This window comes from Mauremys reevesii, linkage group 4, assembly GCF_016161935.1.
Source record: "Mauremys reevesii isolate NIE-2019 linkage group 4, ASM1616193v1, whole genome shotgun sequence".
In the NCBI taxonomy this organism is placed as follows: Eukaryota; Metazoa; Chordata; order Testudines; family Geoemydidae; genus Mauremys; species Mauremys reevesii.
In genome coordinates this window covers 55,979,603-56,005,444 of record NC_052626.1, presented here as the reverse complement: position 1 = coordinate 56,005,444, position 25,842 = coordinate 55,979,603, and the positions used below count along the sequence as shown (strand labels likewise).

The window sequence follows — 25,842 nt, the reverse complement described above, 5'->3', positions numbered from 1 at the left end:
AGGAATGGATGGGGGTGTTTAGCATCTCTATCAGCAGCACCATCATACACTAGCTTTGTATTTCTGGTGATTTGGCTTCAAGCGTGGTCATACGTGACATGTGAAATGAGTGTCATGAACTACACAGCACTCTAATGGCAGAGAAATTGCAGATAAGGATTGAGATTCATTGCTGAAGCTATGGCGTGAGGGCTCTAGTCTCTTCGTTAGGCATGTATAACTCCCCTTGGAGCACAGACCTGGAGTCAGGGATGCCTGAATTCTTCTTTCAGCTCTAACGCTAAAATCACTCCCCCCTGTAGCTTGTCTTCCTTATCAGTAATATACAGAGAGTGGGTTTACACCAGAAACAATTTAACTCTAAAAACCTACCTTACAGGGCCTTGGCTAGATTTCATTAATTAATACCTTAAGTGCTTTGGTTATGAAAAACCCTGGGGGGGTTATGAAAAACTGTATTGAATAAGTATTTTATATTTGCACCTGAACCGACAGGGGTTAAAACATGAGTTTCACTGCAGGGTTCGAACTGTGCATGAAGGAGATCTGCACTGCTGCTTACTGTACTAAGTTTTGTTCCAGGCAATGCCATCTGTGTCTTACTTCCACCATCAGTAAAATTCACCCCACATACGATTTTTAACGTTCTCTCTTAGAAGATGTTTCAGTGGGGTGCAACTTACATTCCTAGAAACAACTAACCGTTTTATTGAACGGAGCGGTAATCACTGACTGGGAACTATCAGGCCATATTTTCAAAGGCATTTCAAAATGGTGCCTTTAGCTTTGCAAATGCAAATTGGAGCACACATTTTATCTATGATTTTTGTGCCTTCTCAATCGCTTATGTTTGCATGAAAATTGTAATTTGTATGTACAAATAAGGTAAACTCAAATGTTTGTAAACACAGAAGCTTTTTGTACATACAAAACCTTTAGGTGTGAAAAATATGCATCTAAAAATAGGCACTTGCAGAATTATGGGTGCAGTTTTAGTGGCCACCTTGGAAAGTCTGACCAATAAGGTTGTTAATACAGTCATTAGTAACTTACACTGAATTTTTCTTGCTAAGTGGACATTTACGGGAGCAGTTAAGTGTAGAAACAAAACATGTAACTATAAAATATTCCACTGTAAAATCATGCTGCTATTTCAGGCATGAGCTTTATCATTATTTCTTAACAGGTGTGTTGTTTTTTTTAAATGTCTTCCAAAATTGTTCAGGGTTTGACTACAGGCTTAAATCTATTCACTTTCATCATAGTACCCAAATGTAAATATCCATAGGTTGGATGGTCATTACTAGGACATTTTCCCAGTGTTATAATGTATATTGTTTGATTTTAGATGAAGTGTCAGATTATATGAATGCCTGTTGCTTTGCTTGGGAATTATGTTTACATTAAGATTGAAATATATAGATTTCAAAAAATGAAGAGCTCTATAACCATGCTCTAAAGAGGCATATTTTCGAGGTGAAATATATTTGATAAAGAGAGGTTTCTTTGGTTCATTTGCCAAGTGGGAGGGTTATGTTTTTCACCAACCCACATCCAGGGAGCTAATTGCCTTTTAAATCTCTCCTCCTTTTCTAACCCGCAGTGGAGGCTTGTATGAAATTTGCCACTGCCTTGCTCTCATTGTACTCACTTGACTGTTGTCCTTTCCTTTAGGAAACCTGCACAAGGATGCAGCACTGCCCCTAAAACAGCACTTGAACTGAAGCAGATCAGTCCTTGTGCCTCCCATTCAAATCCTGCCCAGATTACTGAGTTCAGAATAATGATGCCTTTGGGACACTTAGCCAAAGGCGCCAGCCTGGAGAACCTCATTGAAACCTGCCTTCAGTCTTTTGGTGAGTCCTGATTTGAAACAATCATGTGTTAATGTTTTCAGACCTTTTGTACAGTAGCAGTTTAGATAACTTGTGAAACGTTAAAATATAGTCAAGCATTTTATATATATATATCTATATGAAATATGGATCTATAAATTTGTGTAATATGTGATGAGAGTTTAAAATGATACTTATTCTTTTCTGGGAAGACACTCCTAATCAGTACAGTAAAGTTACCAGGCATTTGAAGTGAAGTGATTTTCATTTAATTTTTTGTTACTCCATGCACAGAATGGAAAAATTCTTTGCACATGGATGGATCTTTAACAACTAAACGTTGGAAAATGGAGAATGCAATATTCTCAAACTGTGTAAATGTGTTTTATATCGTCTAGTCAGAAATTAGAAGAGTTGTTTTGTGGGCTAGGTGCAGTAAAGTAGGAATGCTTGTTACTTAATCAGAAGAGATACTTAAAAAAATCAGCTCTTGAGGAGAAAAGATTCAAGTGAAAAGCCCAATCATATACTTTTTGGCTTATGAATTATTCATGATTTGTTACTTTCACCAGCAAAATATCTACATTGAAGAGCACCATGTGAGATGTATAACTCATGCAAAAAACAAAAAAGATGCTTTCTATTTTCATTAGCAAACACTATTTTTGATATTTTATGGAATCAAATGAAGAGCTTCAAAGCCTTAATAAAGAATAAAGATAGAAATTAAGTATTTTCAAATCATTTGTTTTTTAAATGACGTATTTCTTTCACTATACAGTATTATTTTCTTTTATTACTGCCAATATTATAGACTTCCATTTCAGACCCTGGCAGCAGCTTGTGGCATCCCATTTATCTGTAGAGTTCACCTTTTTAATAGCTGTAAACAAACATGAAAACTGCAGATTTTTCAAATGGAGATTAATCTGAGTATGACACCGATTTTTCTAAATGTCCGACAAGCTACTTGTTGTCAATTGCAAAAAAATAGGCAGAGCAGTGGAAATTGTATTTGTACATATACATAGGGTGAGTTGCAGTTCGATGGGTTTCTTTTCAGTGAAGGATTTATAGGAGTTAAATAAGACTTAGTATTGATATGGTGCTTTACCTCTTCAAAGCACTCTACAAACCATGACTAATCCTTGCAACACCTCAGTGAGGAAAGCATGCATTGTTACTTACTGATTATGAAGAATTTGCAAGGGAAGACATACATATCTGCAGAAGAAGAGAACCAACAATCCTTTTCTCCTCCATCCAGTTTTATTGAATTTTACTACGTAAGAAAATCCATTAAACCACTAAAAAGCCCTCACTCTTACACAAATGTTAGTAGTTCGGGGTTTTTTTTGCATCTCTCTTCAGACAAAATGAGCCAAACTAAGTGCTAAAGTAAGCCTATATTCACATATTTTATTTGTTTTAGCTCATTAACCAATCTTCTCAATTTGTAACTGTATTTTTATAAAAGAAAAAGGATTATGCATTTTATATTAAAAGCTAGCAGAATGGTTGCAGTGACTTATTTCAAATAATGTAGTTGAAATCCTGACCCCATTGACATCAATGTGGTGTTTGCCATGGACTTTAATGAGGCCAGGATTTCATCCAGTATTCCTATTTGTTTAGTCAATATACATATTTTGTGTCAATTATATTTTAATCCTTCGAAATGAAGAATAATAATGCATATGTAACCATAAGATTTATGGAAGAGCTTATTTGAGAGAACTCTGTTGTATTGTAGAAATCTACATATTCTTATATAAGCCAAAGGCACTTCAGTCTCTTCCATTCAGTGAGCTTATACAAATAGGCTTCCTATATAGCTTGTGTTTTGTTTTCCTTGAAACTCTGCAAATTCTTAAAATATCTTGGGACTTCACAGTAGAGTATTTAAATAAAGCATGAAATGAGGCTGGTACAACTACATAAAGACGTTGCTTACAGAGGGTTAACTACAAACATCTTGCAAACAACCTTCACTGGAGTCCATTTCAGGAGAGGGGATGGGAAGACAAAATTTTGCTCTGTGATCGGGTAAAAAAAAAAAAGTGTTAGATGCTGAATCAGCACAAGTCAAACAGCAGACTGAGTGAGTCCACTCTATGCCTGAAATTGCAGTGCATGCTACCCAGTTACCATGGACAATCACAATTCTATTCCAGACTGAATTTTTCTTCCTTCTGCATCTCAGAAAATCACTGTAGAAAACACTCTGATTTGCAAGGTTTTATAGATAACCACCCTGATAAATCCAGTGCTGGAAACTGTGCAATGTTTTACTTTAATGTTAGATCTACATTTTATTAAATTAGTATTTGAAGCACAGTAGGGAAACTAATGCTTACGGTTACTTGGTGATAAAGAGTTCTCTGCTATGAAAATTCAGTATATAATAGCCCCAAAAGAAGGCACACAAGATGCTTTAAAATGCACACTGTACATTATGCTATTCCATTAATATTTGCAATAGCACCTAGAGGTCCCAGTCACAGATCACATCCCCATTGTGTTCGGTACTGCACACAGACAAAAACTGTTTGAAAATGGATGTGTGTCTAATAGGCAATAAAGGCTGGCAGCACTAGTGGAGTGTAGGTGGGAGCTGACAGCCCTATTCCCTATCAGAGATGATAATTAGCACAGGGCCAAGTCAAGTAGTCTTAAAAATGAAGACAAATAGTTTGCACTTGTTTTAGAACATAAGAAAGGGGTCAGGGGGTCAGTCCAGGTCCATCTAGCTCTCCATCTGTCTGCCAACAGTGGCCAATGGTGCTGAGCCCCTGAGGAGTGAAACCTAATGATCAATGATCTCTCTCCCATCTCATCTCCCCATCTCTCTCTCAGAGGCTAGAGAGACACCCATCCACCCCATCCATCCCTGCTGCCTAGCCATTTATGCCCACAGCCACCATGAATTTATCCAGTCCCCTTTTTAAAGTAGTCCTATCCTAGCCTTCCTCTCAGTCCAGGTCAAGGGAAAGTTGACTGAGTTGAAGAAGAAGAGAAGAAGAACTTTTTTTTTTTTTTTTTAAACCTCTGCCTATTAATTTCATTTGGTGACTTTCTTTCTGTATTTATGGGGAATAAACTTTTTCTTTCTCCCCACTTCTCAACATCACTCATTGATTATATATACCTCTATCATGTCCCTTTCTTCTCTCTTTTCCAAACTGAAGAGTCCTAGCCTCTTTAATCTTTCCTCATGGGACCTTCTCTAAACCCCTAATCATTTTTTTAGTGCTTTTTTTTCTGCTTTTTTCTAGTAGAATTTTTTTTTTTTGAGTGAGAGAGACCACATCTGTACACAGTATGAGATGTGGGCGTACCATGGATTTATATAAGGGCAAAAATATATTCTCAGTCTTATTCTCTATCCCCTTCCTTTTTTTTTTTTTGACCTACACTGCTCGTGACATCTTCAGAGAAGAGAACTATCTAACTCCTCATCTTTTTTCTGTTCGTGACGTGTTAGCCCCATCCCCCCCCATGTATGTGTATGTATAGTTTTTTTTTTTTTTTTGTTTGTGCATTTACATACATTTATCATTAATTTTCATTTTTTTTTTTTTGCCCAATTTACTTTTTTTTTTTTTTTTTTTTTCTTTTTCTTCAATCTGCTTCTTTCTCTTAACTATCTTGAGTAGTTTATCATCATCTGCCTTTGCCACCACTGTTTTTTTTACCCTTTCAGATCATTTATGAATAAATTGAATAGGATTGGTCCTAGGACTGACCCTTGGGGAACACCACTAGTTACCCCTCTCCATTCTGAAAAGTTTTGTGTCATGCAGTGGGAAAGGGGAAACCAGTGAAGGGATGCAATGAGCGAGGAAGATGGTGAATGGATGTAAGGCGGGATGGGGGCAAATGACCTTTGTCAAGAACAGAAACGAGCAAGTTGAAATGACAAGATGTGAGATAAAGAGGACCTGTATCAAGGTTTAGCAGTGTGAACAGAGAGGAAAGGCCAGATCTAGGAGATGTGTGTGTAGGAAAAAGCAAGATTTAGGCAGTGTCTAGAAGTGTGGGTCCAGAGAGGGGGCTGGGTCAAAGACAATGGGCCTCAATGTTGGGAAGGATGTTAGTGTTGTACATAATGACAATGAAAGTGGGGAGGGCTTTAGGGGAAAAGATCAAGAACTCAATTCTGGCTATGTTGAGCTTAAACTGATAGCTAAATATCTACAAGGAGTTTTCTGAAAGACAGTTTTGAATTTTAGTTTGGAAGGAATGAGGGAGGTCTGGAGTGGAAAGGTAGATCTGAGGGTATGTCTACCCTCCAAGGTAAGCTCAAAGTTAGTAGAACTCAAGTTAATAAACCCAGGGTCTGCTAACCTAGGGTTTGAGCATCTGTACTTATTTGTAACCCAGGTTAGGAATTACTGAACCCTGGGTCTGAACCTGATGCGCCAGCATCTATAGGGAATTATGTGGGCCTTAGTCCAACCACTCGTATCCCAGACTTCCTAGAGCCCCCCAAAATGTAGCTGCTTTAGCCCTTTGTTTAGATGCAGTGTGAGAAAAAACTTGAATGTCCAGAGGACAAAGACTCGGCCCATGGCATCGTGGAATGTTTTCGGTAGACTCCCTGACCATGAGTCCTACGAGGCTGTGTCTACACTGCAAACCAATAGGGCTTGATCCCTGTGTCCCGGTTTGACTCAGACTTGGATATGCCACCCCTGTGTGGTTCTGAGGCCCTGGAGCTGAGTTCTGGGTTAGTGTGATTTGTGTAAAGAGGGGTGGTTAGGTTGAGCCTCAGTTTGAACTTTGGGCTTATACTGCAGGATAGACATATCCTGAGTCATCCATGTAAAGATGATACTTAAAATCATATTACTGAATGAGATCTCCAGCGACAGGGAGAAGAGGAAAGGTGCCAAGAATGGAGCTTTGTGGGAACCGCAATGAGGGCTGGAGTGAGGATTAATGAGATCCATCTTGCAAATGAAACATTGATAGCAACTAGAGAGATAGGAGGAGAACCAGGAAAGGAGGGAGAGGACAAGCTGTTAAGAACATGTTTCAGAGTCGCAGCTGTGTTAGTCTGTATCCGCAAAAAGAACAGGAGTACTTGTGGCACCTTAGAGACTAACAAATTTATTTGAGCATAAGCTTTCGTGGGCTACAGCCCACTTCATCGGATGCATAGAATGGAACATATAGTGAGGAGATATATATACATACAGAGAACTCGAAAAGGTGGGAGTTCCCCTACCAACTCTAAGAGGCTAATTAATTAAGATGAGCTATTGTCAGCAGGAGGGAAAAAAAACTTTTGTAGTGATAATCAAGATAGCCCATTTAAGACAGTTTGACAAGAAGGTGTGAGGATACTTAACATGGGTAAATAGATTTAATGTGTGTAATGGCTCAACCATTCCCAGTCTCTATTTAAGCCTAAATTGATAGTATCTAGTTTGCACATTAATTCAAGTTCAGCAGTTTCTCATTGGAGTCTGTTTTTTAAGCTTTTCTGTTGCAAAATTGCCACCTTTAAATCTGTTACTGAGTGGTCAGAGGGCTTGGCTACACTTACGGTTTGCAGCGCTGGTCATCCAGCTGTGTAGGAGCAGCACTGGTGTGTGGCCACACTCACAGCTACCAGCGCTGGTGTGTGGCCACATTTGCAGCATTTCCAGCGCTGTTGGGAGTGATGCATTATGGGCAGCTATCCCAGCATTCAAGTGGCAGCAACGTGCTTTTCAAAAGAGGGGGGTGGAGTGGGGTCTAGTGTGACAGGGAGCGGGGGGAAAGAGAGAGTGGATTTTTGGAGCCAACACTGTGTGTTTAGCTTCCTGACTTGAAAAATCAGAACATTTTTCTGACCCCTTAGTCTTAACTCTTAATTGCAAACAGCCTGCACGACTCCCCGCTGTTTCCCTGCCTGCCTCTCATTTGATTGTTTACAGCCAGGTACAGATGATCACAGCAAACAGGAGCTATGTTTGTTTTTTAGATAGCAGCAGCGGCAACGGAGGAGCTCCACAGAGCTGTTCACAACAGGGAGGAGGATCTCATTTGATTGTTCACAGATTGATCACAGCAAACAGGAGCTGATTAGCAGCTCCGGTAGAAACGGAGCTCCGGAGGTTCACAACAAAACAAAGACAAGCTGCATAACAAAACAAAGGGAGTAATTTTAGTTAAAAGCATTCTGGGATATCTCCTTATTCCCCGGAGGCCAATAAAAGCGCTGGTGTGTGTCCACACTTGATGAGCAGCGCTGGATCACCAGCGCTGCAATCGCTACACCCCAACCTGGCCAGGTGTACAGCCAGCGCTGCAGCCAGGGAGTTGCAGCGCTGGTTGTGCCCTGCAGGTGTGGACGGGGTGTAATTGCAGCACTGGAAAGCCTCTACCAGCGCTGCAACTTGCAAGTGTAGCCAAGCCCAGAGAGGTTGAAGTGTTCTCATACTGGTTTTTGAATGTTATGATTCCTGATGTCAGATTTGTGTCCATTTATTTTGCATAGAGACTGTCTGGTTTGGCCAATGTACATGGCAGAGGGGCATTGCTGGCACATGATGGCATATATCACATTGGTAGATGTGCAGGTGAACGAGCCCCTGATAGTGTGGCTGATGTGATTAGGTCCTATGATGGTGTCGCTTGAATAGATATGTGGACAGAGTTGGCATCGGGCTTTGTTGCAAGGATATGTTCCTGGGTTAGTGTTTTTCAACCTCTCTGGCCACTCAGTAACAGATTTAAAGGTGGCAATTTTGCAGCAGAAAAGCTTCCAAAACAGACTCCATCGAGAAACTGCTGATCTTGAATTAATATGCATGAGAGAAATCACAATTTCAGTGATAAGGACAGGGAAGAGACAGTGGTGATGGGAGTAAGGAAGGGAGGGGGAGGTGCCCTTGGATCATGTCAGTTTTCTTTTTGAAGAATGTAGCAAGATCCCGAGCAGACAGGGAGGAGGGTCTGAGTAAATTGCAGGTGGCAAAAGGGGCTGAGGCTGAGAGTTTAGGAACACTGAGAGTGCAGAAGTTGTGCTGCTTGGCTAAAGATACAGCACAACGTTAGAGTGTGAATTTGTAGTAGAAGTAGTCTGTATTAGTGTCACTTCTCATTAAAAGAGCATTTCAGAAGCACAGATAACAGAGCGTGTTACCAACAATGACACTGGGTCTGAAAAAGAGCCTATTGAATCCAGTGTTTTCATATCATGTCTGTTCAATTTACAAGTCAAAAGAAGGGTTTTCCAACTGACATCCTGCAAACTCAGTCTGGGATCTGCAACTCAAGTTGGGCTTTCTGCCTCTTACATCATTGCCAGTAATAAAGATTCTTTAAACCTCCATTTTGTTGATGCTTGAGGTAGAATAGAAGCTAACTTGTTCTTCCCCAGCTGTATTGGCTCTGTGGTGCTGATTTAAACAAACACAGGCAATAGATATCTTGAACAAGACAGTTCCATTTTTAGTCACTTTTCTGACAGAAACCTTAACCTGTGAATCAGGCAGGCAGCAAGCTGTGGCACAGGAAGGGCTAAACACATTTGATAAATGATCTAATTTAAATACATGAGGCTCAGAGTTGATATTTTAAGTCCAGAAAGTGTGATATTCCTTCACAGAATAGCTTGGCTAGTCAACAGCTGAAAGGATGAATATTTCAGTGGTGGTCACTGGATGATCATGTCTGTCAGCTGTATGTACACTGGGCATGGACATGTGAACTGTTCACAACACGCTGGTCTACACCAGCTTCTTCTGTAATTATGAGCATAGCATTCTGGGGTTTGAGATCCATTATGTAGAAGTCTGTCATAGCTGGTAATTTTGCACTTAATTATATATGTGTGTAAGTAAAAAGTTTGGTGATAAGAGCCCTCCCCCTTGTATCTCTCCCAGATAACTCTACCTTTGGGTTTATCATGATTAGGGTTTAGAGAGGTCATTAGAAAACTGCAACTAACATGTTCAAAACTAGTGTAGATCAGGTAGTTTAGGCTTTAATATAGACTAAGCTCATTGAGTTGAAGCCTAGGGCTGGTCTAGAACAGGCTAAAACAGGGGTGGGCGAACTGTGGCCCCTGGGCCGGATCTGGCCCACCAGCTGTTTTAAGCCGGCCCTTGAGCTCCCGCTGGGGAACAGGGTCTGGGGCTGGCCCCACTCCGGCGCTCCAGCTGGGGAGCAGGGTCGGGAGCAGTTCCATGCAGTTCCCAGAAGCAGCCACATGGCCCTGCTCTGGGGCTCCAGCCAGGGCACGGGGTTGAGGGCCACTCCACATGGCTCGCAGAGGCAGTGGCATGGCCCTCCTCTAGCTCCTATGCGCTCCAATGGCCCCCTCCGGTGCTCCAATGGGAGCTGTAGGGGTGGTTTCTGCAGATGGGGCAGTGTGCAGAGCCACCTGGCTGCACAGGACATGTCGCTGCGTCCGGGAGCCGCTTGAGGTAAGTGCTGCCGGGAGCCTGCACCCCTGAGTCTCTCCCCACGCCCCAACCCCTTGCCTCAGCCCTGATCCCGCTCCCACCCTCCAAACCCCTTGATCCCAGCCTGAAGCACCCTCCTGCACCCCAAACATCTCATCCCTAGCCCCACCCCAGAGCCTGCACCTCCAGCTGAAGCCCTCACCCCCCCCGCACCTCACTTCTCCACCCCAGCCCCCTCCCAGACCCTGAACTCATCATTTCTGGCCCCACCCCAGAGCCCTCACACCCTCCCACACCCCAACCCGCACCCCAACCCCAATTTTGTGAGCATTCATGGCCCGTCATACAATTTCTATTCCCAGATGTGGCCCTCGGGCCAAAAAGTTTGCCCACCCATAGGCTAAAAGATATTTTAAGTGTGTTAGCAAAATTGTTGTTAAGCATGTTTTAAAACCCTAATGTAAACAGGGCAAGTTGTATTTTAACTTACATTAGGGAGGAGAAGTGACCATTAGAGTTTTAAAATGTATTAGTTAAAATGTTTTAAAACCCCACCCTTTCTCCTAAATACAGCCAGCCCCTAGGGGGAAGCATAGGCCTCCACTCAAGCTTATGTATTAGGGTGAAATTCTGGCCCCACTGAAGTCAGTGGAAGTTGTTCTATTGACCATTGTGGCTAGGATTTGCAGATAATGTCTATCTGCTTTGTCTACACTAGAGTTTCAGAACATGAGCAAACACCTAACACACCTTTTTACTTATGTGACAAACCCTTCCATCATGCTTTAAAAAGCAGTGCAGGCTTCCTCTGGTGATGCTGTGAGGACCTTAAGTCTTTGAAATTTATATTGTATACAACATTCCGTCATCAGATCAGTCAACTGTCCAAGATTTAACTACTGCCCTCTGAACATGGTTTTTCCCCCCTAGTGCTAATAAGATAAGACAATGCTTTCCTATTTATGTGTTTCATCTTTCTAGACAACCAGGGGACCCTTTAGGTCTCACCACAGACCTGTAATCCTAAACAGCAAAGAAGAAAGCTTATTAGTAAAAGGATGCTTGAAACAGCTTCCTTAAATGCATGTCACGATTCACATCCCTAACTCTGTTTCTTTTACTAAAGCTCTAACAAAGGGAAGAGCTATGGAAAGACTATTAGAATCCGTCAACCTACTGGAATGGATAGACATATGAAGAGCTTTTCTACATTTCAATCATCTTCTGCTGAACAAATCGTGCCTATTAGAATGGCTTCAAGTGGTAATTACTTGAATCATAAGGGCAATACAAAACAAAAAGTTGTGGAATATAGATTTTTGTCGTCTAAAGGCACTGTACATCTCATTGCATTATGCATCTGACAGTAAAAACAGCTTCCCATAGTATATGTACTGCAGTATAACATGGATTAATATAATTATTTGATGTGGTCCTGCACTTAGAAGCTTAACTCTGAAACTATACTGAAAATATTTGTTCAGAATTGTATGCAGTACAGTACTCCTACAGCAAGATATTTCACTTGAATCGTAAAAAACAAGATTGACCATAGTTAGAGATTCTGTGGTGCTTTGCAGGAGATCTAAGAGTGTTAACCCAGGGTCTTGGCCAATTTTAAATTGGATAATTTCATTTTGTCCACAACTTCTACCTGCAAATTCACATGATTATCGTATTCTTAACTTCCTAATAACTGATGTATAGTATTGCTTGTTTAGTTAAACAGCACTTCAGTCACTGAGCAAAGTGATATTTATAAGCACACCTTGTAGAGTCAGCATAACATAACTTGAAAAGCCCTTGAGGACCTATTTGAATGAAAGCTCTATATAGATATTTATAATATAGTGATGTGAATTTGGGGATGGTGCTGGCAGTCTGAATGTACTTCCCTTTCCACCATACCCTGAAATTGATATAATTGCCATATCCTGAAATTTATATAATTGCCAGTAGGTGTTTTGCAAAATAAGTTAAACATGACTGCACCTGCTCTGTAGATTAGAATACTTCTGTAGCACGTTTCCTCTTCAGATCTGTACAGAAAAGTATCGATCCTCCACAGCACCTCCAAGAAGATAAATATTATCCCTGTTTTACAGTTGGACGGACAGACATGTTAAAGATCATCCACTAAGAGAAAAAAAATTAGGCTATGCCTCTTTTCTCTGAAAGGTTTGTTCAGTTTCTACCCTCCATTTCCCCCCCCCCGCTTTTTTTTAAATTTAAAACAAACAAACAAACCACACATACTAGTCTATCCAGGCTGGCAGACATGAGAACTAGTGAAACAACTTTACAAGAGCCAAATGACTTTTATTCAGACTGCTTACAACTATTTCTGTTTGGTTTGTTAACATGCACTTAATTTCAACGACTAAACAACATTCTGGAGAAAGCATCTGTATTAAAGATTCGGAACCCTCATCCCCTCCATTATAGTGGAAATACTAGCAGTATGCATCATCTGAAATCCACAATAAACCTTCCAGCAGAACCAGGGAAGACCAGAATTGATGTTTCTGATACTTCTAAGATAAAAAGGACAAGTGGGAACAACATCTACATCAGGGGTCAGCAACCTTTTGGAAGTGGTGTGCCAAGTCTTCATTTATTCACTCTAATTTAAGGTTTCATGTGCCAGTAATACATTTTAATGTTTTTAGAAGGTCTCTTTCTATAAGTCTATAATATATAACTAAACTAGTGTTGTATGTAAAGTAAATAAGATTTTAAAAATGTTTAAGAAGCTTCATTTAAAATTTAATTAAAATGCAGAGCCCCCCAGACCGGTGGCTAGGACCCAAGCAGTTGTGAATGCCACTGAAAAAATCAGCTCGCGTGCTGCCTTCGGCATGCATGCCATAGGTTGCCTACCCGTGATCTACATGTTTCAGGCCTACTTTATACATCAATAAAAACACAAATGGGCATAAACCAAAATTTTTGAAAATCCTTTGTAGATGGTCTTTGACACTTGCCAAGAACATGTGGATCAGACCAAATATCCATCTAGCCCAGTATCCTGACTTCTGACAGTGGTCAATGCCAGGTGCCACAGGGGGAATGAACAGAACAGGTAATCAAGTGATCCGTCCCCTGTCGCCCATTCCCAGCTTCTGGCAAACAGGAGGCTAGGGAGATTATCCCTGCCCATCCTGGCTAATAGCCATTGGTGGACCTATCCTCTATGAACTTATCTAGTTCTTTTTTGAACCCTGTTATAGTCTGGCATTGTCCTGGCAGAGAGACTCCGGAAAGAACCACCATAAACACAAGTTAATTCCAGACAATCTTTGCTGGTACCATACAGCAAGAAAAGTAAAATATTCCTCAGAACTGAGGTACCTTTATCCCAACAGCATCTTATGATGCCTCTCCCTTCTCATGTTGAAGCACACAGCAGCTACTATCAGTAACAGGCACAGCAAACCCCTCCAGCATACCTTATAAGACCTTCTATATTTTCAGGTGTATACAGGGAGTAAAGGCAGCTCTGCCCCTAGTTAGTGTCTCCCTAGTGAAGATGTGCAGGCAGTGCTTGCTAAGGTAGGAGAGCACAGACAATTGTCTCCGGTCCTTCCTATAGAAATAACCCCAAGCAGAATACCAAACAGCCTGTATTATCAACCACCTCTCCCTATACTGCCAGGTAAGTTAAGCTAACCTTTTAACTCCCACTATCTTTCCCTACAACCCGTGTCCTCACCAGGGCTACTGTATAACCCCTACTGTACACCAAAAACCTTAGATATTTTATTTTCATATTAACGGTAGAAAAGAATATATTTAGCTTTAAACACTTAAGAAATGCATGAAAAGCAGTTCAAAATAGGCAGTGTTTCTGTAACACCATCCCTGCCCATCCTGGTTAACAGACATTGATGGACCTGTCCTCCATGAATTTATCTAGTTCTTTTTTGAACCCTGTTATAGTCTTGGCCTTCACAATGTCCTCTGGCAAGGAGTTCCACAGGTTGACTGTGCATTGTATGAAGAAATACTTCCTTTTGTTTGTTTTAAACCGGCTGCCTATTAATTTCATTTGATGACCCCTAGTTCTTGTGTTATGAGAAGGAGTAAATAACACTTCTTATTTACTTTCTCCACACCAGTTGTGATTTTATAGACTGCTATCATATCCCCCCTGAGTAGTCTCTTTCCCAAGCTGAAAAGTCCCAGTCTTATTAATTTCTCCTCATATGGAAGCTATTCCTACCCCAACCATTTCTGTTGCCCTTTTCTGAAACTTTTCCAATTGCAATATATCTTCCTGAGCTGGAGCAACCACATCTGTGCACAGTATTCAAGATGTGGTCATCCCATATGATATTTTCTGTTTTATTATCTATCCCTTTCTTAATGATACCCAACATTTTGTTCGCTTTGACTGCCACTGCACGTTGAGTGAATGTTTTCAGAGAACTATTCACAATGACTCCAAGATCTTTCTTGATTGGTAAAAAGCTAATTTAGACCCCATCATTTTATATGTATAGTTAGGATTAGGTTTTCCAATGTGCATTACTTTGCATTTATCAACATTGAATTTCATCTGCCATTTTGTTGCCCAGTCACCCAGTTTTGGGAGATTCCTTTGTAACTCTTCGCCATCTACTTTGAATTTAACTATCTTGAGTAGTTTTGTATCATCATCAGATTTTGCCACTTCACTGTTTACCCCTTTTCCCAGATCATTTATGAATATGTTGAATAGGACTAGTCCCAGTACAGACCCCTGGGGGACACCACTATTTACCTTTCTCCATTCTGAAAATGGACCATTTATTCCTACTCTTTCTTTCCTATCTTTTAACCAGTTACCAATCCATGAGAGGACCTTCCCTCTTATCCCATGACAGCTTACTTTGCTTAAGAGCCTTTGGTGAGGGATCTTGTCAAAGGCTTTCTAAAAATCTAATATAGTATATCCACTGGAACACCTTTGTCCACATGTTTGTTGACCCTCTCAAAGAATTCTAGTAGATTGGCGAAGAATGATTTCCCTTTACAAAAAACATGTCTGACTCTTCCAACACATCATGTTCATCTACATGTCTGACAATTCTGTTCTTTACTATAATTTCAACCAGTTTGCCTGGTACTAAAGTCAGGCTTACCAGCCTGTAATTGCTGGCATCACCTCTGGAACCTTTTTTAAAAACTGGCATCACATTAGCTATCCTCCAGTCATCTGGTACAAAAGCTGTTTTAAATGATAAGTTACATACAACAAGCCAGTATCAGTGCTCATCTCAGCACTCAGGCGTTCCTGGCCTTCTGTGCCCAGACCACTGGACCACACCTATTTCTCTATGGCCAACAATCTCTGGAGTTTAACAAATTCTTTTAGAAGAATAAAATTCACTGTAACTCTAGAGAGCATTAGTAATTACCATAGGCCCCAGTCCTGCAAAGAAAGCCATGTGGGCAGCCACCCAGGCTTGTGTGAAACCCTAGTGATTTCAGTGCATCTCCTTGTGACTAGAGGGGTCTGCTTACACAGTTCTCTTTGCAATATATAAGGTGCTAAACTGCAGCCCAAATCGAGAGCTGGTTAGACTTGCATGCATTTAATTGTTTCAAAAAGCATCCTGTTTGATTTTCCAGCAATACATAAGGCAAACTTAGGGTACAATATAGTCATCAAATCCCATCAACCTGGCAATTTGTAAAATATTAAACATTGACATTTAAAAACAAATTCAGATGATGTTATATGTGAGGTCAGCATTCCCTACCTGCTCAAATCATGTTGCCACTGATGGGGAAAGCTTAGAAAGTCAGATTAATTCACACAAACTGTAACACAGAATTCTGACTCAAAGGCAGTTACGTATTTTATACGTGAATACACACCCACGTTGAAGCAAATTATCTTTTAGTTTTTTGCTACTAGATTCACCTGGAAATGGCATTTTGTTTACCTTTTATCCTTCAATTTCTTGTTTTTCCCCCCACCTCTTAAATATTACCGTCCTAAACTGAAAATTGACATTTCTATTTGATAAAGTACTCAGCAGTTAGCTCAGGTTTACTCTGTATTAAAATGAGATCGATCTTTGTGCTTTTAAATAATCTTGGCATAATTCCATCAAATATGGCACAGAAGCTTTAGTTGCTTGGCAACAGAAATTATGTTAATAAGGAGCTAATGACATTACAAGCACAGAAGAGTTGTTACTGCTCTTTAGAATGCTAAATGCTAATTTAGTTAACTAATACTGATTGTGGTTGTAACAAATGTAAAACAGCCATTGATAACTAACAACATTTTCCATAGGAGAGTCTGCCAAAAATATGAATTAGTTTTTAAAAAAGCTGTTTACAAGACAAAAAAAAAATTGATCCTCAGCCTTATTTCTTTCCTTTAACTCTGCATGTTAACTTTGGACAACTGAACTGAAAAAAATTCTACTTTGTAGAATGATGTTGCATGTAAAATATGGGATTTGACTACGGCGTGTCAATGATTATCTCCGATTGAAAGAGGGAATATACCAAGGACTGTTACTAATCAAAATATGCTGGATCGTCAGCTAGCGCAAGTATGAATAGCTCCGTTGACATCTGTGGAGCTAGGTCAGTTTACACCAGCTGTGGATCTGGCCCTCCATGTTCAATTTTTATGAAAGTGGTTAGAAAGGATAAAAGTTCTCTCTAGGTCCCTTAGTGAATGCCTTTTAGAGGTATCTGGGAGAAAAATATTTACCGGTATATCGGTTGAGGAAAAGGATGTAATCTCTCTACATTTCACAAAAGCTTAGGCATTTTATAGTGATGACCAATTCAGTCGCCAAAGAAAGCTGTACTAGTGTCCATTCTTTCCTCCAGCCAATGTGTGAAGTAGCAGAAAAATTAAGGACCAGTTAATTCCTCTCTGGACTTCCCAGTGCATCCTATTTACCCTGTGTCTATCTTGTTCAGATTGTAAGTTCTTTGAAGTGGGAACTTTCAGTATTTTGTGCCTTGTACAGTACTATCCACACTGCCAGTCCTTAAGACCACCACAGTATATTCTCTAGTACTTTGCACCAGTTTTAAATGACTCAAACAATGTAGCTTCCACATCCCATGGGAGATTATTACACAGTCTAATAGATCTTGCTGTTAGAAAGCTTTAGGCTGGAAAAAAAAATCAAGACATTTTTCCTAAGCTTCTTTTCACCCCATCCCTAATACCTAGTTCAGAACTTGAAGTGAGCATCTGGGGAAAGGCAAAGGGGAGGCAGCAGCCATTAGGGGCAATCAGCGCTACTCATGCATGGGAGATGGATTTCAGGAGTCTTGGAGCACTGCGCCTTTTAACTCGAATGTACACAGAGTGAACTTTAAGTCAGTGCCCAGTTGCATACATATGGTGGTGAAATGTCACATCTCCAAGTGAGGTTTTTCAGTAGGTGTCATGTCTTTGAAGTGTGGAGTTCATATGGCAGGGATCAATAATGTGACATCAAGATCCGGTTTTGCTCAGCCTTTGAACTTGACTCTCTTTCAGAACATTTGTTTTGGATGATTTCTATCTTCTATAATTCCTCATTCCTAACAGTGCACATCTCATCATAGCCTCCTGGTCTCAGGGTAAACAGCAAGCTTTGGCTGCAGATAAGTTAAATAACTCAAATGGGTAGGGCCCTACTCAATTCATGGCCATGAAAAACACGTCACGGACCATGAAATCTGGTCTCCCACCATGGGAATCTGGTCTTTTGTGTGCTTTTACCCTATACATATAGATTTCATTGGGGAGACCAGCGTTTCTCAAACTTGGGGTCCTGACCCAAAAAGGAGTTGCAAAGGGGTTGCAAGGTTATTTTAGGGGGATTGCGGTATTGCCACCCTTACTTCTGCATTGCTGCCTTCAGAGCTGGGTGGCCAGAGAGCAGTGTCTGTTGGTTGGGTGCCCAGCTCTGAAGGCAGCAGCAAAGAAGTAAGGGTGGCAATGCCATACCATGCCATCCTTACTTTTGTGCTGCTGCTGCTGGCACACAAGTGGCACAGCTTCCTTCAGAGCTGGGCTCCTGGTCAGGAGCCACCGCTCTCCAGCTGCTCAGCTCTGAAGGCAGCAACGCAGAAGTAAGGATAGCAGTACCTCAACCTCCGCCCCCTAAAATAACCTTGCAACCCCCCACAACTCCTTTTTGAGTCAGGACCCCTACAATTACAACTCTGTGAAATTTTAGATTTAAATAGCTGAAATTATGAAATTTATTATTTTTAAAATCCTAGGACCGTGAAATTGACCAAAATGGACCGTGAATTTGGTAGGGCCCTGCAAATGGGATACTCACTTCAAGCAAGATTCTTCCAACATTAACCCAAATTGGACTCTTCAAACAGATTTTCATATTATTAGTTTACTAGTTAATGAAAATTTAAACAGGAAAACAATGTAAAAGAACCTGTAACATTTTTCCTCCAGGTAGCCCCACAATGGTAGAAAGATCTGTGAACAAGTTAGAATGTAAATATGCTTCAGTGCTACAAGGTAGGGCAACTAGTTTGAAGAGATGCAAAGAATACTGAGCTGTGATAAAAGGAAGGGAAGGCAAAGGTATGCAAGACAAATACACCTTTGAGTGGAAAAAGACTGTATTAGCACTGAAACAGCTGTTTGGTGAATGACAATTTTTAGATGCTACACAAGTTTGGAGTACCTTCATGCTGGTGTTAGAAATCATTATGTCTCTTACCCTGTCCACCTAAGAGAGGACCTGTGGTCAGTATTAGACACATACTTTGAGATGAGGCTGAACAGGAGACCTCTGTACTGGAAAGGAAGCTTACCTAAAGGAAATTCTGGTATGAGTCCAACAGAAAGTTTCAGATATTGAGGAATGTGAAGTGGGGCTTTCCATGACTGTAGAACATTTTAGTTAGGATATATATATTTTTTAAATGGAAATATCCTATTTCCTAGAACTTGAAGGGTCATCAAGTCCAGCCCCCTACCTTCACTAGCAGGACCAAGTAGTGATTTTTGCCCCAGATCCCTGAGTGGCCCCCTCAAGGATTGAACTCACAACCCTGGGTTTAGCAGGCCAATGCTCAAACCACTGAGCTATCCCTATATTTTTCAACAGGGGGGCCAAAAGTACACAAACTATCTTAGATATCTGAGGGAGATCCTACCACACATCTTTGTAAACAAGTCATTTTAGGTCTTGGTCAGAATGATTTCAGAAGAACTAATATAACATATGAAAAAATAGCTCCTTGATGTCTTTCTGCATTGGAAAACTCCACCAATGGTTGTCAAGTGATTTATTCTTTTGCAAATAGCAACTCTTTTGGAAAACAGCTGATGAGAAAGAAAAAGGGGCAGTGTGGCTACATCTCTGGCAGTGTTTCCCAGTCTGGTGGTCTGAAATTAGTTTTGCTATTGTTTCCCAAGAGGTTGGCAAATATGCTTATTAAACCACTGGACTCGCAAAGAGGTATCTTGACATTTTAGTATTCCCCAGGAGAATACTATGTTTGTTTGCCTTCATTCAGCCAATCAAAACATATAAGACCTGGACTAAACCCCACCATGTTTGTTCCAGTGAGGTCTGAATGGAATGTTCCTGTTGTGAAGTTAAGACTCAGTCCCAGGGCAAAGGGCCATTCTAGTAAACTAGCAGTGTTCTTCACCTTGGCAATAAAGAATTATAAACCCATGCTATTAGAACTTTTTCTATGAAGCTTCCACATTCAATCTATGTTTTGTAGGCTTTGCAGCAAAGATAATCTTGTAAAAAGTTGTCTCATCTATGCCATAAATTTGCTAAAATGAATATTTTTAACATGCTGTAGGACAATGAACATCAGGTATTTTTTCCCCTTTACTCTTTGTTTTAGCTTTTATTAGTTTGGAAAATCAGACCAAATAATGAAATGCTTTCCACCCACGTTAGTTTGGTGTCTCCAAATACATTTTAACTTTTCAAAATCATCCCATTTGTCTTTTCTTTCTACTTCAAAGTGTTACCCTACCCTGTAAGTGTGAGTAACGTCATAAAGGTTGCTCCTGAGAGAGGGCAACTATAATCTGGCTCTCATTTCTATCAAATTCCACCTTGAGTTTCTTTTGTTATACTCTTTGCATTTGCACCAAAAACTTCCATGAATGGTTTTATGGCGGGGAAATACTGCAGTCTACTAAGAGAAGGAGCTAACCAAATTAATCTAAGAAAATTAGCAGGATTCTAATGTGGATGGACAGACCGACTCAATCCATCCCTTGCCTGAATAAAGAGGATGTAGGCATAAGACTATCCATATTGCTTGGTGATAGTTGATTCACCAGCCATTCCACTTTAAAATAATACACAGGGCTAGCCACTAGGAGCAACTATAAAAAGGCCAAACGTGGTTTTGAGAAGTCTGTGACATAAGGAGAGGGTTATGTGACATGGCGATTTATGCTTTTAAGTGAATAGACATTTTGTGGTTGCAGGGTTTCACAGTTCTGGTTGAACTCTTCCCACAGGACCCTTGCCACACAGCTGTTGAGGGCATTCAAATGCTGAATCTCACATGCCCTTGGTTTTCGGGGGCTGGACAGAGTTTAGGCACAGTCCCTGGCTTTGGGCCTGTAGGTGGGCACTCCAGATGCAGACCTCATGTCTGACACTCCTCTTGCCAGTGGGGATCCTGTGGTCCAGTTACTTATACCCTGAAACTGGCAGTTCTTGCACAACCCAGAATCTCACTGAAGATGTGAGCCTGCTAGTTTACAGTTCACCTCTTCAGGCATACACAGTAGTGAAAGCCACACACACTGACTTTGCACAGGATTCTAACACCCCATTACTCTTTACTTAAGAGTAAAAGCACAGATCATTTAGAAAATAGCAAACACCACAAATGCAATGTCCCTTACCCTTCCCTTGGGGGACCATCAGTGCTCAGATGGGCAGGATTCTCCCCTACCTCAGACACCTGCCCAGCTCCCAAAAGCTTCAGCTGGTGAAAATAGCCAAAACACTACAATGGAGCAGCTCCTGCTTTTTTATAGCCTTCCAGCCTTCTGTGTCATGTGACCTCCTGCTTTGCCTCAACAAGAGAGACCACTACCTTATGATTCTTTTGCCAGTCAGCCTGTCCCCTGATAAAGCAGTTCTCTTGCATAGCATCCAGCCTTTAGGCTAGGGTGCTTCTATTTGGAAAGGAGACCATCAAGGTTTAATGGACCTCTATTGTTAGCCCTTGGACACTGGCCCTTGAAATTCAGGAGAACCACAGAAAAAGCAAATAAACATCACATTCAAAATGGAGTGTAGTCTGACACAGATACCTGTAACAATTCTCTGGTATTGGACAATTCATAAGCTGTACATATACAGATTCCCCAAATTGTCTCACAGAGGAAAGGACACTTGAGAACTTTTATTTCAAAGTATGGGGTTTCTTACAACACTCGTGTTTTATTGGCTTGTTGTTTAGGGATCCTTTAGTGCAGAGCTGAACATGGAAAGTGAGGTTACCATTCCTTCCTCTCACCAAGATCCTGGTGCATTCTCATTTAATTTTATAGTCTTTCTTCTTTGTGGATTCCTTTCCATTAGCTTCAATGGGAGTTGGATCAAGCCCTGTTTGTGCGTGAGATGGAGATATATGCCTCATGTGTCTGATACAAATGGAGCATGAATGGTACTTAACTTCTCTTCCCTAAGTTCCCAACTACACAAAGGTTACTACTGTGTATGGGCCTTAGCCATCTTACAGCATGGACTGATTTTTTTTTCCTGCATTGACAGGGCTGCCATAAAATGATGAGCAGGAGATGGTGACTTGCTCTACCCAGCTTGATCATGACCTAGGCTGGATCCATTAGGCAATCAGCAACTTAGGCCCAAATCCTCAAAAGTTAATCAGGTGTCTAACTCCCATTGAAATTAATGGGAGCTAGGCACTTACATACCTTTGAGGATCTGGGTCTCAGATCCTGCCATTAGATAGTCACAGTTGGGGTGGTTGCTAATTTAAAGCATCTCAACTGCAGCAATAGGCAATGTGGGTAAATCTGCTGTATGAAAGATGGAGCAATAACCAGCTCAAGACTCCAAGGACATAGGCCAGTCTGTGGAAAGACACAAGTATAGCTTCAAGAATTAGATTTTGGTCAAGTTCTTGGGAAACTGCTGTGAATGAACCTCAACAAAATGCTTTTCTCCATTTCTTTTTCAATAAGCAAACAAAATGAAGAACAGTATATGAAAGAAAGTGAAAGGTATCTAGAGAAAAGCTTCCAGAAATAGTTTCACATCTCAGTTCACATTAATGTAGCCGTAATTTACATATAAAGTATCAGTATGAGGGTTTGCACAAGATAGCATACGTGTAACTGTAGGGTTCTATTTAGAAATTTCCAAGAGAGGGGGTGGCTGTGTAGAGGTCTTGAAGAGCAGACCAAGGTAATAACCTGCTTTAATATATTTAGCAAATGAGAATTCAAACCACAAAAGAATGCACAGAGGAAGGAACAAAAGCATTTCCTGGCTGGAAAGTCACTGAATATTCAGAGCACAATGGGGGAGGTAATTTGCACAATTTTCATAATGTAAAATGTCTATCTACCAAGCATGCCCACTGAGGGCATAGTCAATAAAATAAAATGTGTGTGATGAGCAAGAGGCTTGAAGACAGAAGTGATCATATACCTCAAATAGCGACTTGACTGCCGGAGGTGCTAACTACACCCCACTCATCCTCTTGGTCCTTCATTAGGGCTTTGCCAACTTGTTGCAAGGGACAGTTTTTGAGTTTGAGAAGGGGTTAAATATTTTTATTTTTAAGCTAAAAACCACCAGAACCATTAGGGTTCCCGTACAGTTTCTGGAGGTGCCGCACATTGCATAGCGTCAGGGAGAATGGGGAGTTTTTAGCTGAGATTGATTTATAACTGATGAGACAACATGAGGGCCTGCCATGCTATCTGTGGTGTTTGCAATTGAAGAGGACATAAATGAGTAGTACCTTTTGCAGAGCACCGTAGAACTCATGACAGAACTCCTTCCAACTTGAGTTGTTTCTAGTGTTCGTAAGGTTCTCTTATAGGGCTTGGCTACACTTACAAATTTGCAGTGCTGCAGCAGGGTGTGAAAACACACCCTCTGCAGCGCTGAAAATTGCGGCGCTACAAAGCGCCAGTGTAGTCAAAGCCCCAGCGCTGGGAGCCGTGCTCCCAGTGCTGTCCGTTATTCCCCACAGGGAGGTGGAGTACGGACAGCGCTGGGAGAGTTTTCTCCCAGCGCTGGCGCTTTGACTACACTTAGCGCTTCAAAGCGCTGCCGCGGCAGCGCTTTGAAGTTTAAGTGTAGCCATAGCCTTAGTCCTGCATCTGCTGCCGTCTGGAGCAGAGGTGCAGTACAATAGGCACGAGTAGGATGGTAACAGTTTTCTGAGCTCCCGGATTAGCCTTCATATTTATTTTGTACACTTGTACATGTTTCCTTAAGGTCTTTGATACGGGCTTTTGAGTACTTTGATTCTCCCACCTAAGCTATGGAGTTATGCTGCTTTAATTATCTCCTGGGGTCAACATTTGTTACACTTTATGCTCCTATGATTATATGGGTGTCTCCCACTATTGGGAGGTGGCTATTGAAGTAATCACAAATAGCACTTTGAAGGCCGCTGTCCCTAGAAGTTCTAAGTAGTGAGTGACTGCAGCATCAAGTGAGGTGGACCTCAATGCAGCTACATATGATTTTGGCCTAGTTACTGCACTGTGTTCTCTAGGGTGCTACCTTTTGAGAACTACTAGGAGACTTCAGGTACTTGAGAAAAGTTATTCACCTTAGTAGAGGTTTGGTTACTGTGAGCATGTGATATCAGTGCTCCATGCCTGCATTGGCTTCTGATTCACTTCAGAGTACAGTTTAGATACCACAGTGATAGATAGGAACCCCTGTAGATACAGACGTTGGTTATGAAATATCCAGCCCCAAATATGACCTCTAGGCGTTCCCTTGCTACAAGATTTCAATTAATTTGGGGCACTCTTGCTGTCCCCCTAGGGTTGAACTCTTGTGAACTGGCTGCTAGGCCTCAGGAGGGGGATCCTGACTGTGGAACATACTCCTTCTGAGAGCCCCTCAGAGCCAAGCTGTGGCTGCCTTCAGAACATGGTGAAAGGCATTTCTGTTTCAGATGTTCTCCCAGTTATTGGTGACTGTATTTATTTTTTTTAATAGTGGCTGAGGGTGGCAAATAGATCTAGACTGGGATGTTCTATTTTATCTGCCTATTTGAGTAGCATGCATACTGATTGAAAAATTCCTACATCTACATAGCATAAGTATTTTACAGAAAAAAGGAATGAAAGCACATAGGTTGTTTTGGGTTTTAACAAATGCAGTAAAACAAAACCAACACTTGTACACTATTTTGCAGCACTTCCCTAATGTAAAATGATATTATACTGACACGCACCCATTCCAATTTATTTAGTATTCACTCAGTGGTTTTGCTCAGCAGGGTGTGTGGTTAGTAACAGGTATACAAACGGAAATGAAAATGAGTGTCAAGAAGCTTTCAACTTATAAATGTAAAAATAAACTGCTCATGGTTTAAGTGCATGTGGAAACATGCAAACTCTTACAACAGGGATTGGTTCAAGAAGGTGCCACTCACCGGCTCCATATGTTTCATGAAGATAGTTTACTTAAGTTTATGTAATTTCCTCTCATTAGGTTATATTTTAGTAGTTCCTTTTCTAATCACAGTATTGACCATGGACCAGGTTTTCAAACAGGTACCAAACATTAAACAGCTAAATCCATAGTTATGCTCCTAAATAAAAGTGCCCTTGTTTCCAGAGGTGCTAAACGCCTGAGCATAATTCTTCGAATGTGGAGGTTGTCATATTGGTCCACAGAATTAAATACTTTGAGACCATTGTAGTGGGGGCTTTGAAGTCTGAGTAACAAGGTGACCCAGGGAATGTTTTACAAAGCAGTCCACAGAATAAGAGCTCCAAACTGGCATGTGACAATTCTGGGGGTTGGATTTGACAGCTGGCCAGTTCAGAGATGTTGTAATTGAGACTTCAACAAAGAGAATCCAAACACTTTCAGCGGCTACTGTTAGAAGGAAGGAGCAGAGTGGGTTTTGGCAACTAAGAAAGCCAGCCCTGCAATTGCCTTGCAAGGTGCATGTGATGTGCCTGTGTGTGGTGAGGGTGACGATGACGGTGGGTGACGGGGTTAGGGTGACCAGACAGCAAGTGTGAAAAATCAGGACGCGGGTGGGGGGTAATAGGATCCTATTTAAGAAGAACACCCAAAAATCGGGACTGTCCCTATAAAATTGGGACATCTGGTCACCCTACATGGGGTGGGAGAAGGCTTCAGTACCTGTAGAGAGGAGGTGCTAATAACGTGAGTGGTACAGGGTCTGCATGTCGATGTACTTTGTTCATGCCTAGGGCTTCCCTTGAAAGTGATCATTGTAACAAGCTCAGTGGATTGTGTGTTTAGAAATACAGATAGAGGAGATACCCTGAAAGCATTCAGCTAGACATTTAATAGCACTCACAATGGGATGTGCTGAGGGCTTTTCAAAAACTGGCACTTAAGTCCATAAGGCCCCAGTTCTGCAAAGCACTAGTCCCATTGGCT

At 41.1% G+C, this 25,842-nt stretch overlaps 1 protein-coding gene across 6 annotated transcripts in view; it reads left to right on the top strand.

Moving 5' to 3' along the window:
- RASGRP1 (RAS guanyl releasing protein 1) overlaps positions 1-25,842 on the top strand; it is an 83,513-nt gene that overhangs the window by 1,490 nt on the left and 56,181 nt on the right. For 4 of the 6 annotated variants that reach the window (XR_005597533.1, XM_039534393.1, XM_039534392.1 and 1 more), the window contains one exon: positions 1,675-1,856. Coding sequence is in view for 3 of the 6 variants with exons in the window: in XM_039534393.1 (XP_039390327.1) it covers positions 1,675-1,856 (182 nt within the window). In the remaining 3 variants the exon portion in view is untranslated. Of the gene's footprint in view, positions 1-1,674; positions 1,857-24,300; positions 24,352-25,842 lie in introns of those variants that run through there. The other 2 variants (XM_039534396.1, XM_039534395.1) reach the window with 2 other exon arrangements.